Consider the following 18258-nt stretch of genomic DNA (forward strand, 5'->3'; position numbering starts at 1 on the left):
CAACAAATGGGGTCGACAGATGGTCAGGGCCGTTAAAAACGCGAGAGTGGCTCAGAATAGCTCATGGCCGTCATCCAGCAGAACCACATGTATCGGCTCGAGCAATCAACCCTAACGCGAGGGTTTTCCATCAGCAGCGCCAGCATGCAGCTCCAGTTGACACAACAGCAGCCCAGGCAGCACCATGCTGTGACGCCAGCCTCAGTCCTGTGTGTTCCCCGTGTTTTTTAGCTGTGAGAAGGATGGGGCGGGGTGAGGATGCAGCCGTGCAACCAGCTGGTTCCCATTAGCATACCTCTTCTGGGGAACGGGAGGACTGGCTCATGTGGGCAGACACATGAGGAAGATAAATGATGCGATTGGTCAGGCAGACTACAGCCATCAGAGTGGAGCCAGATCACCCCTGATTATGGTGAGTCTTGACATACATGATGATGGAGGCTCCTGACAGACAGTTATCATGCTAGGTGCTTATCTCTGTCCCCTTTACTTTCCACTCGTATCTAAGGACATTTAGACTCTAAACAGTTCGGTGGAGTTGTAATTTGTGCACCACACCTTCACGTCCTGTGTGGCTTTTTGCTTTGGGAATCTCACTTCTTATTTTAGCTGCTGATCAGGTGGAGTTTGTGGCCACATATAGAGGAAAAATAATAATCCATGCAGCTAGAGGGGCAACCGGGCTGCACTTCACACCTTAGCAAAGCCAATCCAAATATTCCTACAGACGAAATACTTAATGTGTCTGTCAACTGTTATATTGACATTTTTGGAAACACACTTCACAAAACAGTTTTTGCTAAGAGTCACAGGAGTGGGTCGATACAATTCTCATATCCTATAATGACCTGGAGCCAGGATATAGGTTTTGTTCAAAGGTGAAAAATATCCTTCTATGAGCAGCACCTTTAAAGGCCTCTAATCAACACATTATATCCTGTACGCACAAACTGCGAAAAAGTTTAACGTAAATGTGATGACTTAAAGTTACAGCACTGGTCCAAGAAAAGGTTCTGCACATAACCCGTATTAAACCCACAACAATGCTTCCCAAAATGTTCCTAAAAATGAACTATTCCTGTAACAACATCAAAGTTTTATTTCATCGAGAAGTACCTTCAGCTGCAAAATACGAGTCGTCCAAGAAATAAAATCTGGCCTGATGAACTGCACTTAAAGTATAACTGTGTTTATCTCGCAACTAGAGAGATGCCACAGATATGTGGCAGCTACGAACTCCTGAGTGATAATTCACTCACCCGCCCACAAAGACCTTAAGATGTTTGTTTCAAGTGTTGAAATGTCTGATTTGCTTGGGCAGAAATACTACTTTATGTGTCTTAGCTTTCTGTTAATGTTCTGCAAGTTGAAATTACATTTAAAATGTCAGCTGGGTTTACTGAAAAGCCTGGATAAGCACATACCATTTGCATTGAGTTAACCTTGATAACTGTAATGTCCATGTTGTGATACATTAAAAGTGATTATTGCCGCAAATGCTCTGTGTGCTACGCACTAATTACAGTCTGAACGGTCGAAGGAAGAGAGGCAGGCGTGGTAATGACAGCCCCCCTTGGTCAGCAGCTCAGCCTCCCACGGTGAAAGCGCCTGGAGAGCACAGTTAAGAATGCCAGTGAAGTTTACAGGCCCGCTGTGGGCCTCTGCATTAGAGGAGGTGAAACATGGATGGTGCCCTGAGGACGAGGACCCCTTTCCGTGGCTATATGGCTAAATCAAGGAGGAACACAATAGAGGGACTATGCGATGACAAAGGACACTTTGTTTCCTGTTTCTGTCAGTTTCTGCAGACTCACACTTGAGCAGCATGGTTCCACGAACCATCAAGCGCCTTACTGTTACCTTTAACCTCAACCAGCGGGGTGACAGCGGAAGCTGCTGATCCGTAGCCTGTAGCAGTCACAGTTCACACATCAGATATGTGTCGCCCTTTAATTTAACTTGACGTTAATGTTCCTCTAGTCATCTGTCTAAACACTTAAGTTGGAACCGTAAGAACTTCTACTCTCTAACCAAAAGCCACATACTGTACAAAGATAAGTAATAATAACAAACCACATAAGTAAATAACTTGTCCCACACATCAACATCGCAGGGTCAGAGTGCCTGAGGTTGTGTGAAATCAGCAGAGAGATCAGCTGAGGACATGAGCAGCACATGGAAACCTTAAAAAAACAGCGCTAAAACCAGAAAATCCCATCTTACCTTAACGTAGGCAGTGTAGCGCTGGCACTCCTCCCTGTTTATTTCCAAGCTGAGCTTCTGGCTGATCTGGCTGATCTGAGATCCGCTCTGAGTGAAGTAGACCCGGGAAGGCTGGCTCTTCTGTCGCTTATCCATATCAGCTGTCAAGTTATACAGCAACTCTGAAAATAGATAGATAGAAAAACTGTTAGCTATGGTTCTTCAAGGAAAGATAATCTTGAGGAAATCTTCAAATATGCACGGTTTGGTTTTGTGGTGACTTCCATCAAACATGGGTAAAAATGAATTATCGCTTATGGATGTGTATCAGTGGGAAGATTACAAAATGTTTGAAATTTTGTGGTCAAATCATCTGATATTTCATGAATTTAACAAAAGCCCTTTGTTCCAAGTGAAAACAGTTTTGAACGTCAGTAGATTAAATGAAGTGCTTATAGGTTTGCTTCATTAACACTCATTTAGCACTGGCTTTGAAATCTATTATTTGGGGGACAAATGAGAAGATGTCTTTATCGGATTCTGATTTATACATTAAAACAGCCTTGTTGTGCCAATATTTTACAATTAACAAGGAATTATTTTTCCAGCTGGTGGGGCAGGACCATTACTGTGAAGGAAAACATACAGTAACTACATTCATGCTGATTCCCCCATTGGCTTTGTGACTGAGACACAGAACAACTTCAAGTCTATTTAAATTAAGAAATCATAAGCATGAAGCAAACATTACCAACACTTCCTGAGGAAACCATATATGGGCCTCTGGTCAAACCTGTTTCTCTGAATGAATCAGCCTCAGTCTGTAGTATTTGCATCAAGAGGGTGTCACAGATGGTAAAACAGCGGGAAGGGTGTCAACACACTCCAGTCGGACCAAAGTCTACTGTTTCCCCCCTCCAACAGAGGCTACACCATGAGCTCACCCCAGAGGAGGCAAAGGAAGGTTTCATTAAGGGAGTCACCAAACACACAGTGTTGCACTTTCCATGATGTTCGCCAGAAGGCTAAACAGAGAGGCCTTATTGCTGGGAGCCAGGACGTAGTCATTATGTAACGACAGGGCTCCTGCTCCCCTAGGGGGGCCATAAATGACCACACCCAAACACTAGGACAGGACTGCACCTCAGCACTAAACAGGTACCGCACCCAAGAGTAAGTTTAACTTTCAGCCAAACACACGGACAGGCCAAAGGCTTACCACACTGACCAAGTCCTAGCGACGCGGGGAGTTTTTCAGCATTGTTGTGTTTACAAAGTTTCACCATTTGAATAAACACCAAAAGTTCAAGGAGCACTGGTTTCACCAGACGACCAAAAAACACTCCATGGGATTAACACCAATCACACAAAAAACAAACAAAGTTAAGAAACTCAAGGAAGTTACTTTAACTTTATGCTTGGATGCCAAAAAATACAACAACTCAGTAAAAAACAACACAGATTGTAGATCCTATATTCCTGGTTTTATGGATAAAGAAAAATTAGAGACAACATATGAATGACTATTTTTTTAGGTGTTTTAGGCTGGTGTGGTTTATTCTGACTTTAAAGAAAACAAGTGTAGTTCGTTTTTCTCAGTGGTAGATGTTATGTATATGTGTTCTCTTTTTAGCTAGGCTACTCTTTGGTATATGTTTTTCTTTCAGTGGGATCTGTGCAAGTTTTATCAGTGAAGAAGGAAGTTTATGTTCCCTTTTAATGTAGAATGACAACTTTTATGAAGGTCTCTTGTCAGGATTTGTCCTCACCTATCTGTCCGGGCAGCTGTCTCCCCCTGAAGCGCATGCAGACGGTGAGATTGAAGCAGTTCAGGTGCTGGATATTCTGGTGGCCTTCGTGGCACTGCGGCACTGATATGTTGATGGAGACAGGCAGGAAGATGGAGACATCCACTGTAATGACAGGCCGGGTCCTACAACCACATTGACCAACACAAGAACGCAGTGTGGGAAAGACTGGACATTAAAACAACTCTGAAGGAGAAATAAATCATAGAGCATGAGTCACTCACCTCAGCAGCACCACGCTATCTGACATAAAAGCTCCAACAGTGACATCTGCAACAAAAACACGAACATGATATTATTGGAAAGCCAAAAACAAGACATCATTATGTAATATCTGCTGACAGCGCTATTTACACCTGCAAATCCAAAACAATGCACAGAGGTCTTAAACTGACTCGCTGGCTAAGTCTGAATATCAGCTGTGGAATGCAGTAAACAAGATGCCTCTATCACGAGTCTTTGCGCTGCTGTTGCAACAGAAAGGTAGTCAAAAAGGGCGAAACATCCAATGTGAAATAGTCCAATCCTTTCCAATTTGGTGTTTTGATCTTATTACCCTGATGTGGATAAGCCTTCAACCAGTCTGTTATGAACGTACCTGTGTATCCATTGCCATCCATGTCCACATTGCCTGAGATTGACTGGCCAAACATCTGCAGACCAGGGCTCACACTGCGCCCAGACAGTTTCTGAAAACAGATGATACCAGTCTTCAAAAAAGCATGGAAAAAGAAGCACATTGTATGGTTTGTTTTTCTTCTGGCTTTGTTTTTCATAGATGAATAACTTTTGTTTCCACAGATTTAAAATAAGTAATGCATTTGTTAGCTTAGCATTTAAGCTGGCAAAACAGGGAAACAGCTAGCCTGGCACGCTCCAGGGTTAAAAAATACACCTATCAACTACACCCGATGAAAAATAAAATACAGCACATAGCTAAAAACATATGTTTGTACGGATAAAATAGATAACATGAACTTTGCCAACTTAAGATATGGTGGTAGTTGAATTGGTTTATCTTTTACAGAGGCTAAATTCATATTTTGAACGAGTTCCTTAACATTTAAAACACTGTTTAGTCACTAACAAAAAAGAAGCGCTTGCTACTCATTCAGAGAAACTTAGGTTTTCCATGTATTCCCAATGCTACATCACCACTTACAACCACACATTACTCAGCTACTTCAACAGCTCGACACACAAGGTGCACACATGGGTTTCATAAACAAATGAAGCAAGCGTTGGTGAAGCTAGAAAGAAAATAGTGCAACTAAAGTGAGGGGTAAAAGAATCAGATTGAGATATTCCTTTGTGTAAGAAGAGTTTGGAAGAGTGCTTACGATGGAGTATTTGCTGATGATTCCTGTGGCATCCCCATGATAGATGTACACTGCCCCTCCATAGTCATCCTCTTTAGGTGCACCTATGGCTACATCTGAAACAGGACAAACAGTGTTTGTGTGAAAAGTCTGCAAATAAATGAATGGGAACATACATAACCTTGTGTTTGTGAATGTGTACAAAAGCTTTCATTAACCCTGGGAAACAAGCTGTTACAGTACGAGTCTTAATAGACAATCATGTGTTGTTAATGGCCATAAAAACTGAGAGAGTGGAAACAAGGCTATAAAGTGCTGGCAACATCCCTGAAACGATGACTCCTTATCCCATTTCCACAGAGAGTCCATATATAAACTTTCTTTTTATAAATCAAAACACTTCCTTGCCATGTGGCTAGGCATACCAAAGCAGAAATGGTAAAATAGGTGGCACTTGTTCAGTCAATAAAACCCAATAATGAACTTATTATGGTGAATACCAAATGTGTATTTTAATTTCTACAGTAGTTTTTTTTAATTAAATGGTAGCAGTTTGCTCGTAAATAATGTTCCCTCAGCGAGCAAGCTTTGACAATCCAAGAGCGACGAGTTACAAGATGAGTTATGTTTCCCAGCTGCCATCTTTCGCCGCAAAAAAACACATGCACACTTTGTGCCAGGCTGCAAGCCTCGAGGCATATCTCACACGAAGATGAAACCGGGCAGCAGCTTCCAGCCTCAAGTGTGAATGGGACGCCAAGTCGGGCCACAAAGGCAAACCAACAGGCATGAAAATATGTGTGTGTACATCTGGATGACCTTGCACAAATGAGGCGAGAGAGAGCAATATTTTGTAAAGAGCCCCCTCACTGCAGGCTAATCAAAACAAAATGCGAGGTTCTGTTGCATCTAAGAATCTCAACTAGCCAACATTTGCTTGTGGGCTGCTGTGGGGAATATAAACTGTGTGACTTTATTGCTCACCAAATGACAGAGGAAATAGCTTTGTTACATTACTAAAGCCCTGAATACTATAGAAAAGTGCCTGGATTAAGATTCATGGACCACTGGAGGACCATTACAAGAATGAAACCTATAAAAACACGACCGCCCTCTTATTTCTGACCTTTCACCAGTGGCTCCATGGTTGTAAACAGTTAACATGCCTACAGACGGTGTAGGGTTAAGGGAATTAGCAGAACTTTCACATTTAAAGACTGTTCTTTTGGTGCATTCAAGGACTCTGAAATCTGAGATACAACAGGAAATCAACATTTTGGTTTGTTGTTTTGGTTGTTGTTTTATTTTGCACGAGCTGATTCATAGTCAGAATGACTTTCTGCTCATAATGTATCAATAAACAACAACAAATACACTTCAACAATAACATAATGACTACCTATTACTGTGTGCGTGTGTCTCAAACAGGGATTTAGGTTTCATAGCATAGTGAAACTAATTAAAAACAGTGGCTGCCTGCAAGTAGGAAGTCATTCTTGAAACTTGTGGCACGGCTGTAAAAAGGGTCAACCACACTACTGTACAGCACTAACACATGTTTAACCCACAGTGTGGTCGTGAGTGAGTGATCAGGTCTTCCCTTAAAGAAGAGCAGTGCCCCTTGTGACCCCTTGTCACATGTTCAGATGTCGGATATCAGTCATGAGCAGTAAAACTTCTCAGGTTGTGTTATTGAATTACTGTTTACAGCTCAAAGAGGAAATACTATCCAACATTCACAGAAAAACTAAGAAATAACTGTATATTTTCTTCCTTCCTTTCCCATTAATCATCTTACCACCTTTCTGATTTATGTAGTGACCCACTGAAGAAATCCCAACCCACAGGTTGGAAAACACTATTTTCAGTTTCTCTATTTATTCCCAGTTGGAAATACAAAAAGTTCAAAGACATTTATAATAATATAAAGTAATCATATTTAACACAATACAGCTATATAATGCAATATATAACCCAACAACTCCTACATTTGCTCAGAATAATGCAACATTCAAATAGTTTCAGACAATCAATCTTAGTTACACAGATATATAAACATTCAAAATAAAAAGCAGGCAGTTTTAATGGTTATTACATTACTGACCTTGATACCCATCGTCATCTATGTCTCCGATTGCAGCAATGCATTCTCCAAAGTGTGCATTGAAAGCGTTGTCACCGCTCAGTACAGCGTATTCCTCCATCACCCCCTGAAAAAAGAGGGCAGCAAGACAGTTTATTAACAGAACAGGCATAAGAAAAAAAAGACATGCCGCTGCAGTTAAGTTGTTGTGCCTCGACTTTGGTTAATCTGGCTAATATCCAAACAATTTAACAACAAAACAGATCCGCAATAACTTATAAATACAGCACGTACCAACAGAAACTCTAGTCTTGGTCAGTTAAATAGGGTTGGTCGCACAATGCTACTCTGTTTTATTCTACTGTCATGATAACAAACATGGTCAGAAAGAAATCATACATGACCATGAGCTAGAATACATACTGTAGACAATAATAAAGTTATAGAAACACGGACATACTGTGGTCAAATAAATCTGAAAGTTATTCTCTCATGTTCCCATTGACCCACGGATCCCACTCACATTGCCCTTGCTGAGGTACACAGACACCTGGCCCTCGTCCCGGAGCTGGCTGTGCATGGGTGCCCCCACCAGCAGGTCCGACAGGCCGTCCTGGTTCAGATCAACTGCACACAATGAGGAGCCAAAGTAAGAGCCCATCTGGAACCAAGCCGAGCCACAGAGCAATGGGTCAGATCACAGACACTTCTTCACTTCATACCATTGACATATGAATCACGTTCTGACTGGATTTACTTCTCTTTTTATATCTAAAGCAGCATTAAAGTAATATTTACACAACTTATGTCTTAAAGCCACCCTGACTTTATTTTATTTACTCTGAATGGAAAGGGTTAGCTACCTCCCTTGCTTTGGTTTCTGGCAAAGGTTATTCCTTCTTTAAATCACTGATGCTGTCTATACACTTGAGGCAGATATAAACAGTGCAGTTCTGACAACAAAGTAATCAGAGTAGCGTGTGTGCAACGCATCGCAAGAATCAACTACACGATCCCTGGGACAGATTAGTTTACGTAAAATATGGTCGTATAGTATGACAATAGCCTCAACCTATGCTGCGTAATGATTGAAAACAGAAATGTCAGGAACCTCTGGAGGAATATAGGACCACATCTGAGCTCATACCATTTTCCCTGAGGCTTGAAAACTCTTCACCAAAGACGCGCCGTCCATTTTGAAAATGTAAACCTGTGCGGGAGAAAAGAAATCAGTGAAGTGAGAAACACCAGAGGATTTGAACTCAACTGCTGGAAATAAAACAATGGTAAAAGTCCCTACTTTTCCACTGCCGCTGTGCTGAGGCGCTCCTGCAGCGATGTCTATCACATGAGGGGAGGAGAAGTGTCCAGCAGTGACTGCATAGCCTGGAGACACGTATATAAAAATCAGTTTTAATTATTTTGCATTGATATATTTGACATTAAACCCAATCAAAGAGCTGGATAAACGGTTTCATGATAAAGGGGGTACAATTCCATATCTGCCATACGCAAGGGGATAAATTGTGATTTGTAATACCTAATATGAGAAAAGCTGTCATAGGTTAAAGACTACACCACAATATAAAAGTAAATATAGAGTAAATCTGACTTTTTTCAGAATCAGATCTGTAGGAATTTATGTGCAATATCAGCAAATACATTCATATTTGCCTATACCCTTTATCTGATTTAAAGAAATATAAACAACTACAAATGGGTTGCAGGATTCTTTAGGGACCCAAATAAAATAAATAAAATAAAATGGTATCCAACAGTTTTATTGTATATAGAGACTGTTTGTGTTTTAAAATATTAATTAAAATCATTATGGTAATATACAATAGTGTGATATTCCAGTGGTTCAGTGTTTTCTCACACCACTAAAACTGATGGCCATTATACGGCTCTCACCTAGGTAGCTGTATCTGTGTGAGTCCACATCTTCTTTGTTGGGGCTGTAGAAAGTGTCAGAGGTCAGGTTGTAGACCTTGATGGTCCCAGTCCAGTAGTACGACCCCGGTGCCCCCATCACCACCAGCTCCTGAAAATAAAAGCCACATTCATGTCAGTGATTCACCTTCTGTCGGCATAGCTAAAGCCTGCTGCAGAGAAGAGGAGCACAAAAAAAAAAAAAAGGCTGCTGGGTGAACGTCTGGTTAACCAACGGCCACAGACTGGTTTGCGATATCTGATCTCGACCACATGTCAGAACGACACGCGAGATGAAGCTGCCTCCTTTGATGTGAGGAGGAATTCAGAGCACAGGCTGAATTGACAGCTGTAAAATAAGTTGTTCACAGCTTTTTGTTGTGATGCTTCATGGCTATTAAAGGGACCAGAGCAAGACAATTAAGGTGCTCTGCTCGGCTGCACTAAAAGCGAAGCCATTGCTGAGTCCTGGTTTTCACTTTATTATGTTCTGACGTAATCTGTCTCAGAGGATGTATAGTCACCACTGAGGACCCAAACAAACTGAACAGCACAGACAATAGAGACCTCACAAAGAAGGTCAACATCCCCCTGAGCTTTAATGTCCAACATCTGGGCACCATGGTTCAGACAAGGATAAGGTTAAACAGTTGGACATTTTTTATTTAAATTCCTCAGATTCTTTCAAAGTGGGGTTGTTCAAAATCTTTAACAGATCAACTCTGGCGTTCCCCAAAAAAATATTGTAATGATTTCCCTTTTGGACTTCAAACAGGCAGACAGGAGGATCATGTGAAATTATCCCATTTTTAGTATCTGTGAAAGGAGAACCATTTTAAAAAGCAAAGCCACATGTGTGACTGTATAAGTGTGATCTTCACTCTGTTATGCAAGTCTCATGTTCACGTCTTGCATGTCAATGTACACTTAAGTGAGTAAACGGAGAGCTGAAGGCTGGGATTAATGATTATGTTCTTTATCAATTAAACTCAATTGTATTTGTAGAGAAAATAGTGGAATATATCCATCACATTTTCCCACAGCCCAAACGAACATCTTCAAAGGTCTTGTTTTGTCCGTCCGAAATTCCAAAACAAGATATTAAGTTTACAGTGACAATAAACAGAGAACAGCAGAAAATCCAAACATTGGATAACCACAAAATGATTGGAGCTTCTATTTCTGCTACTTAAAAGTATGATGAAAACATGTTTTTAAGAGCTTTCCTAGTTGTTTACAGTTCCAGTATTTAGATATTAGCGCTGGGCCAAGAAGCTTACATTTTAGAAAAACTGCACAATTGACATGGACTTTTCATTAGACACTTTCTGGGAATATTTTCCCCCTGAGAACACAGCTATGCTCTGAGAACACATTTTTAAGTCACTTACAGTCCACTGTACTTTGCTGAACCTCCCAATCTGAGTGTAACTGTAATCAGACAGTTGAAAAGGACCTGAAAATGCCGCTCATGCACCACCACATCAGGAAAGAATTATAATGATAAATGCTTGGAACACATAATGTCTAAACTGGTTCAATATACATTTCCAAAAGTGTTACTCATATGCTCGTTTTCTTGTCAAACTATATTTGAGCATTTATACGTTAAATCTATTAGTCTTTTCTGTCTCTATTTCGGCTCACTCCCCACGCTTCACCTTTGTACACTGCTTTAAAATAAATGTGTGACCAAAATATATACAGTACTGCATCTATGCCATAGAGATACAAAGGAAACTTGTATATTTTGTTAAAGGTTTTATCTTATGGAACCAAACCGGGTCAAGTGAGGCCACGGCAGCCTTTCCTACAGCACCTTCCTATGGAAACTTTAGAAAGCAGTTATCAGCAGAGAGCTAGCTGCTTTGATACAAACACTCATGGGCATAGGAAGGCAGAATTTTCCACATTATTTGAGGCCTTAAACATTTTGCAGAAAATAAATCCCTCTCAGCCATATACACTATTTTAGGTAGCTGGTAACTATGTACCAGAGAGTCATGTCAGCAAAGAGGAAGAAAATGATAAAACCTGAAAGATGTCAACGGAAGTCTTGCAGTTGAGAAATGAGTATCTGAGCCGGCAAGTAAGATTACTGATACTCTCTAGTAGTATGCACCAGGAAAATAATGCAAACTGTTATCGAAGATGTGCTGTGTTTGCCAAACAGTCAATTGACTTATGAAGCTCAAACAGCAGAGTTTGTATGACAATAAAACAACTACTTCAGTGAGACGTACAGAAAGAGAGTACTACATGGATTAAGAAGATGAACAAGCACTGTTACTGACCTCCGTAAAAACCCCCGCTATCCCAGCTTGGCACGAGCCGTGCTCTTCCCCATACTTCTGCTTATAGTCTGTAAGAAAAAAACAAACCACAAATTATTTCACTGTGTGCTCGAGCCAGCATTTACTGGAGATTTTTCTGCATTCCATATGGAGCTAGTCAAAGTCCCAGTCCCATCCACAAAGAGTCTGGGGCCAGAAAGCAGACGGGGAGAAGGGGTGCAAAGAGAAGTCTTGGAGGGGGGACACAGTGCTCTCAGGTTACAAAAATATTGAGTTTGGATCTGCTGCGTATGATGCACTGTAAATAAGCTTCCATGCAAAGTCAGTCTGGCTTCTTCTCAACTGTTGGCAATGAGAGTTGCGGAAGGAAGTGAAATCCTGACCTGGGAGGACAATTAAGGTATAAAACCGGCTTTGATAAATAGCCACATATTAAAACACATGAAGAACACATTTGCATGAGTCAGCTTATCATTTTATACAGTACATCATCTTTTAGAAGGAACTTGAGTTGCAGTGTTGCAGACAGAGCGCAAAGAAAGAAAACATGGCAGCACAAATGGGTTTTATTTATTTAAATCATAAACAAATCTGATTTATCTACCCTGCAAGAAAGTATTTCTTTGAAAGCACCTAATTCCTGAACTGACAAAAAGTCGGCATTATTAAACCTTTCAGAAATGTTTTACTTGCAAAAAGGTGCACAGGGAATTCAAACACTGCACCACATTGGATAGAATGCTCATATTTTTGGATTAACAAACCCGTAAGAGCTGTCTCCGCCTGCCAAAGTACTTTTGTTGGGTGGAGGAGGAGGGATCACACTTCAAGGCTCTCCTGCTACTAGTCTCTAGAGCCAGAACACCAATCAGAGGCTGCTGAGATAAAACTCAACCACAGAAGATGATAAACAAGCTAAACTCGTTTTTTTCTCCCAATGTTGTTTTTCTTTTTCTCTGGGAAATCAATATGAGGACATAATCTGGGTCGGTGCTTGATATTAAGGGGGTCAAGAGCCCAATGGTCGACACAAACCAATACGATTTCAATGCATTTGACCTTTTCTAGTGTCTCTTTCCTTCTAATGTGAGAAGTTTGAGGGTTAAAATAAAAGGCGAAACTTTCTTAAATGTGTGCATCAACTGTACCTTCATAGCAAGGGATGAGCGGCTTGGTCCTGCCCTGAAGAGTTGGAGGAATGATGGAACAGTACCCGTGCGGGAGGATATGCTCTGAGTCGTAGTAGACGTTTTTCCAGCGGTGAGCACACGCCTGCGAGAGAGAAACAGGAACGGAAAACTAAATAAGACTCATGTCCATGCAGTAAACACAAACATTCAAGGCGGACGGGCAGGCGTTCCTCGGCCACGCTAATTGTTTAAGCCCCTTCCTCGCAGAGCTGGAGTCAGCGCGTCTCTGCGGCTGTCAAATGATCGTCGATGAGAGGGGGACCTAAAGCCAATCCATAACCCCTGACCATAACAGCCATGGTCTGTGGTGTGAATATCTCCGCTGTGAGATCTGTGTGCAGCATTTAATGTGCAGCAAAAAATCTTCACCATTTTAATTTCAAAACTGCTCCTCCGGGCCGTACAGCCAGCTGAAAAAGCCAAAAAGGTTCAGACAGGGGATCAAAAGACAGAGAACAAGCTCCCATGTACTTATGCTCCTGCTCAAAGAGGGGGTACATTTCTGAAACTGACAGTGAGCAATGCGCAAAACAATATTTTGCCGCTGTGTTTTTGAAAAATTAAACATTCCACAGATCGATGGGCAAACAGGATAATATAATGTTTCAAACTCTGCCTGGATCAGGCCACATAAATGTGTAAATATGGTAATACTTTAGCACCCTGGGGGGATGGTGGTGGGGCTCCTGTGGCTCTGGGGACGGATATGGACGCCTCTGTGCAGACAGAGTTCACTTCATTTCCCCTTACACTGTTTAACTCCCCTACTCAGGCACACACATACACACAAAGACATGCACACAGCCAATCTTAATGAATATAAGAGCTGGGTAGATTGTGGGCGTCAGGAAGCAAGATGCTGTGCTGAGAAATGCTTATGTTTGAAAGGACAGCTTGGACAACAGCAGTAGCAATACCAGCATCAAATGTCCTTTTTGAGTAGAAGCAGATCCTTTAAAAAAAAAAGAGAATCAGCTGACATAAACACAGCGAAGAAAGGGGCTCTGGCAGCAGCTGAGAAGTTCTGTTGAGGCAGCAAAGAAGGCTTTTATGGTCGGAGTTTGCACAGTTTTCATGTTCCTGTTCAGTTAAAAGGCTCGCTGGTCACAAACAAGGCCCTCACTGATGAAATCACCACTGTACACATCTGCTGAGCAGCCACTTCCCTCCCGTTGCACATGAACGTGAGTCTATTCAGATCAGATTTTTTTTAACAAAAGAACAAAAAAAACTGTAGCTCTGTGAAGTCACCACCTTTCTTTGAGCAGCTCAAAGCTTGTTTTTATAAAACTTTTCGCTGTCGTGCCGAAGACTGACAACTCCAAGAACACATTTTGGTCCACGAGTTTAAAAATCATGCCAATACATTCCACTGAGGTATAAAAAACTAACAACATGTTGAGGTTTGGGAGGCCAAACAGTTATCTGGATGTCTGCATGAGGTATTCTTGTGATCTCTTAGATTCTCATAGGAGGCGGTCAACCAGCGGCAGGTATCAAACACACACCTGTTACGAGTGTTTCAAGAGCTGCCCGCTCCATCAGTTGCCTTCAAACTGTCCCGTGAGGCCACTGGTTTCCTCGCTACCCACCACCAGGGCAGGGAGTTAATGTTTAATGAAAGGCGGCCCTTGGACGGGACCACCACCGAGAGGCTGAAGCCTAAACAAACTCTGCCAGCTGCCCCTATGATCTATGTGCAAATACTCCGCCAAGCACCTCTGGGATTAGCACCGCCAAGTTAGTTAGTCTTCTGGTTTCTCTAAAACCCTCTCTCGTTTTTTACAAACAACAATCTACTTTGTCCAAAACCTGTTCCACTGACTCTTCTGGCTCCAAACAGGAGGAAGATGTTTCACAGTATTATGTAACCACACAGCCAAATTCCAAATCTGCCTGACGTTGCTGCTTTGACTGTAGAAAAGCACAGTTTTTACTTCATCATGAACATCACACAATAGAAGAAAGGGTTGTAATGTCGAGAGCAGCTGTGGTTTAATAGCGCAGTTTATGGTTAGACATTAGAAACCATGATGTTGGTCAAATTAGGTCAGCTTTTTACGAGTGTGCATGGTTTGCATTAGACATTTGGTGATGTGAGCTGGGCGTTGCGTCCCGGAACTCACCAGTATTTTGCCATTGGCTTTATCCTGGCGGGCCAGGCTGACCCCCATCCACTCATCATCGCGGTCTCCTTGGCATGTCTTCCCACACGACTCCCTTGGCCTGTTTCCTGAAAGATAATGAGAGCATTTTTTGAAGATGTTAAGTCATTTGGACGGAGGATGTCTTGCAGTAAGTGATTTGTTACTTTTCAGCTATTGTTCACTTTTTATGTTCTGGGATTATTTCTGCTGGATGTGCAGGCGATGTAGTTGACAGGTGGAAGTGCTACAGAGCCAACATTAGAAAAGGCTGTTCAGGTGATAGAGTCAATACTGTATGTCCCATTTACTGAATGAAAAGGAAGATCTATTAAGACATAGTCCAATAACACCGGAAATGTGAGGTTACTATTTATATTGATACTTGATTGTTATTAGTTAATTACTAATAACAACATATTCTCTGATATTCCTTTATTTATGATACAACAAAAATAAATAGAACCACTTAAGGTCTACAACTAAGAATTTCAGTCATAGTTGAGTAATCTAAATTGATAAAAACGTTGATCAATTAAACATCAGAAAAACAATTAAAAATGCCCATCATAATTTCCTGAAGCCAAAGTAAATGGCATAACAAGTCAGACATACAAATATAAAGCTCCTTGTAGCACTATTTTGTAATAACAACAGTGACGAGAGCATAAATGTAGTAGTGTAAAATGAACATAATTAAATAACAAAGCCACTAAAAGACAAGAATCCATGGCACATTACAACTTTTCTTTTGAAATGTGCAAATCTTCACTTCCCCAAGTTTTATTCTCTTTCTCCCTGCAGACAATTGATTCAGCACAATGGCATGTAGAGTGTTTCTATGTCAGAGGGTTGTGAGCATACAGTCTTTGGTTTTGAGCTCCATGTGGCTGACAGAGCACGAGCAGCACACGCTCACTGTTGATAATGTATGTTTTTCTTGGTGACACATTGACAGAGCGCAGGGTTAATATTAAATCCATGCCCACACCCCAGCTTCCTTGACCACAAGAACAGAGCTGGCGCTTGGAAGTGGGGTGAAGCTCAACTTTTTGGCTCACATACATGGAAAATATTAGCAAAAGCATAAATCATATATATCAAAAATATTTATGGAGCTCTGCGCACAGAACCCTTGTGTTTTGCATGTGTCCATATAGCAGGTTCATAAGTGAAACACAACTGTCGCACTGTTAAGAGTAGAACAGAATAAGGCTGTATTATTCTGATAAAACAAAACAGATGCTTGGGGGAGTTTAGGCAAAGAGAGGACAAGGGAAAGCTGCAGGAAAGCTCTGCATGCGTGTGTATACCTGTGTGTATGCCTCTGTGTGTGTGTGTGTGTGTGTGTGTGTGTGTGTGTGTGTGTGTGTGTGTGTGTGTGTGTGTGTGTGTGTGTGTGTGTGTGTGTGTGTGTGTGTGTGTGTGTGTGTGTGTGACCCTGAGGCTGCAGCTAGTGTGTTTGTCATTATATGCTCTTATTTTTATGCTGCAGGCACTGGTGACTGACCTCTTCCCAGATCCATCTCCGTGCAGCGGCGCTCTGGGTTGCTGTGAACTCGGCACTTGTATACAGCTCCAGGAGAGTGCACAGAGCTACTGTAGGTAGAGTTGGCCTTTGGAGCTCCTACTATTACCCTGCAGACATGAACATAGGGGACAGGATTTGGACAAACGCTTAAAAGTAGCTTTAACTGTGCCAGCGAAACTTTTAAATAATAACTCTCACTGTAAAAAGTTACAGTAAGGGCTGAAAATGCTTATAACTATGAATACCAAACTTTTTTTCATGCAGACTGAGCTCTAGAAACAGACCGACATTTGCTTTACAAGTACAAATGCATTGCATCATTCATTGCGAAAGAAAGGAACAGTTTTTCCAGTAACAGTAAAAACATCGCACTCACCAGCGTGTGTTGTCATGATAATGCTCCAGCACAGAATAGCCAAAAAAACTAGAATTTGGTCCGCGGAAAACCAAATGATGTTCCAAGTCTATATTATAAGAATAAGCCACTGAAATAGAGACATAGACGTAAAAAACATTTTGTAATCCCGTGTTGTGTTTCCAAAGAGGAGCCATGCCTTTGCGCATCATGCTTAATAACGCGCTTAAAGTGTCCAAAAAGAAAAAAGAAAGGGGGAAAAAGAACGAGGAGGAACTGTCAGCTCTACAGTAGTCAAACTGTTCCAAAACTATCTCTCAGTAGTTTTGCCCGTTACAGCGCAGCATGTAGGCTGTGATGGAAAAGCTTGTAGAGGAAAGTTAACGGTCCGGTAAATAACGGTGCGTCAGCTTCTCTCCATTCTGTGTCAATCTGACAAAGTTGTTGCTCGCAGGCTCCCTGTCGTGGACATAAATGCGGTCAGATGTGGAAAGTTAACAACCAGTCGCCGGGGTACGACCGGAAACACGAAAAGTTTGACTCAAAATAAATCTTCACTGCTAGTCGAAATGCTCGTATCAAGTCATCAACTTTTAGTTTGGAGGTTTAACCCGGAATACGTGTGTTCATTGTGCCTCATTGTCACTGCTAACGCGGTCACGGAGAGACGCGGATGGTTTTGAGGCGCAAAGCATCACATTTCACCCGTGCTTTGGGGGCTCCACTCTCTAAAACTGAGAGTGGAGGGCTCTCTGCTGCCATCTAACGTTTTCGATTAACAAAGAACAGTGTCACTTCCTCATTAGCGTATTCAAAACTTTACTTGAGAGATGCGATGTTGTTTTTGTCACTAAAATCTCCAGAGATACTGGAACTTCTTCAAAAGTCAACACATGAGATAATGAAAAACTGCTCTACAGTGAGAAATTAAAAGTTTAACAATAAGAGCATTTGCTTTGGCAAAATAAAAACCCACTAAGAAGCACCGTTTGACTTTGTTTCCTGGGTCACGTGTTATCGGGTTATTTATTACAGTACCGGCTTCCTTTAAAACAAAGCATTAATAACCAACTATGAACTCTAAAGATATATTTGAATTCCTTTGTTTAATTGTAATACTTTTTAAAATCCAGAAAATCATTAAGAAAGAAATCCAAATATTATATAAGAAATATCCGGGAACTTCTTGTGGGGGGCCTTAGGGATGGAACAACATTGTGCAACAGCATATACATAACCTTTGTATGTCTGGATAGCAGTCTGTTGTCTCATCATCATTCTTTTTTTTTAAAAAAAGGGGTTCCATGGTCTAATACATGTAAGTGTGTCCTTTATATATGGAACACTGCATTTTCTGCTGTGGAGGACAGAAGTAAAGGTCAAACAAAGGTAACCTTTAC

At 41.4% G+C, this 18258-nt stretch overlaps 1 protein-coding gene across 1 annotated transcript in view; it reads right to left on the bottom strand.

The window, feature by feature from the left end:
• The window catches only part of itga9 (integrin, alpha 9), a 47291-nt gene extending 29705 nt beyond the window's left edge, over nt 1–17586 (bottom strand). Inside the window, exons 1-15 of the mRNA XM_063875078.1 lie at nt 16880–17586; nt 16483–16610; nt 14955–15061; nt 12787–12910; nt 11639–11706; nt 9327–9456; nt 8713–8798; nt 8560–8622; nt 7936–8073; nt 7434–7539; nt 5351–5445; nt 4609–4699; nt 4235–4280; nt 3972–4135; nt 2224–2384 (exon numbers count right to left, since the gene is read on the bottom strand). Coding sequence (XP_063731148.1) covers nt 2224–2384; nt 3972–4135; nt 4235–4280; nt 4609–4699; nt 5351–5445; nt 7434–7539; nt 7936–8073; nt 8560–8622; nt 8713–8798; nt 9327–9456; nt 11639–11706; nt 12787–12910; nt 14955–15061; nt 16483–16610; nt 16880–17070 — 1698 coding nt within the window. The 5' untranslated portion in view covers nt 17071–17586. The remainder of the gene's footprint in view (nt 1–2223; nt 2385–3971; nt 4136–4234; nt 4281–4608; nt 4700–5350; nt 5446–7433; nt 7540–7935; nt 8074–8559; nt 8623–8712; nt 8799–9326; nt 9457–11638; nt 11707–12786; nt 12911–14954; nt 15062–16482; nt 16611–16879) is intronic.
• Between the last annotated feature and the right edge of the window lie 672 nt (nt 17587–18258).

Source organism: Eleginops maclovinus, chromosome 22, assembly GCF_036324505.1.
Source record: "Eleginops maclovinus isolate JMC-PN-2008 ecotype Puerto Natales chromosome 22, JC_Emac_rtc_rv5, whole genome shotgun sequence".
NCBI lineage: Eukaryota > Metazoa > Chordata > Actinopteri > Perciformes > Eleginopidae > Eleginops > Eleginops maclovinus.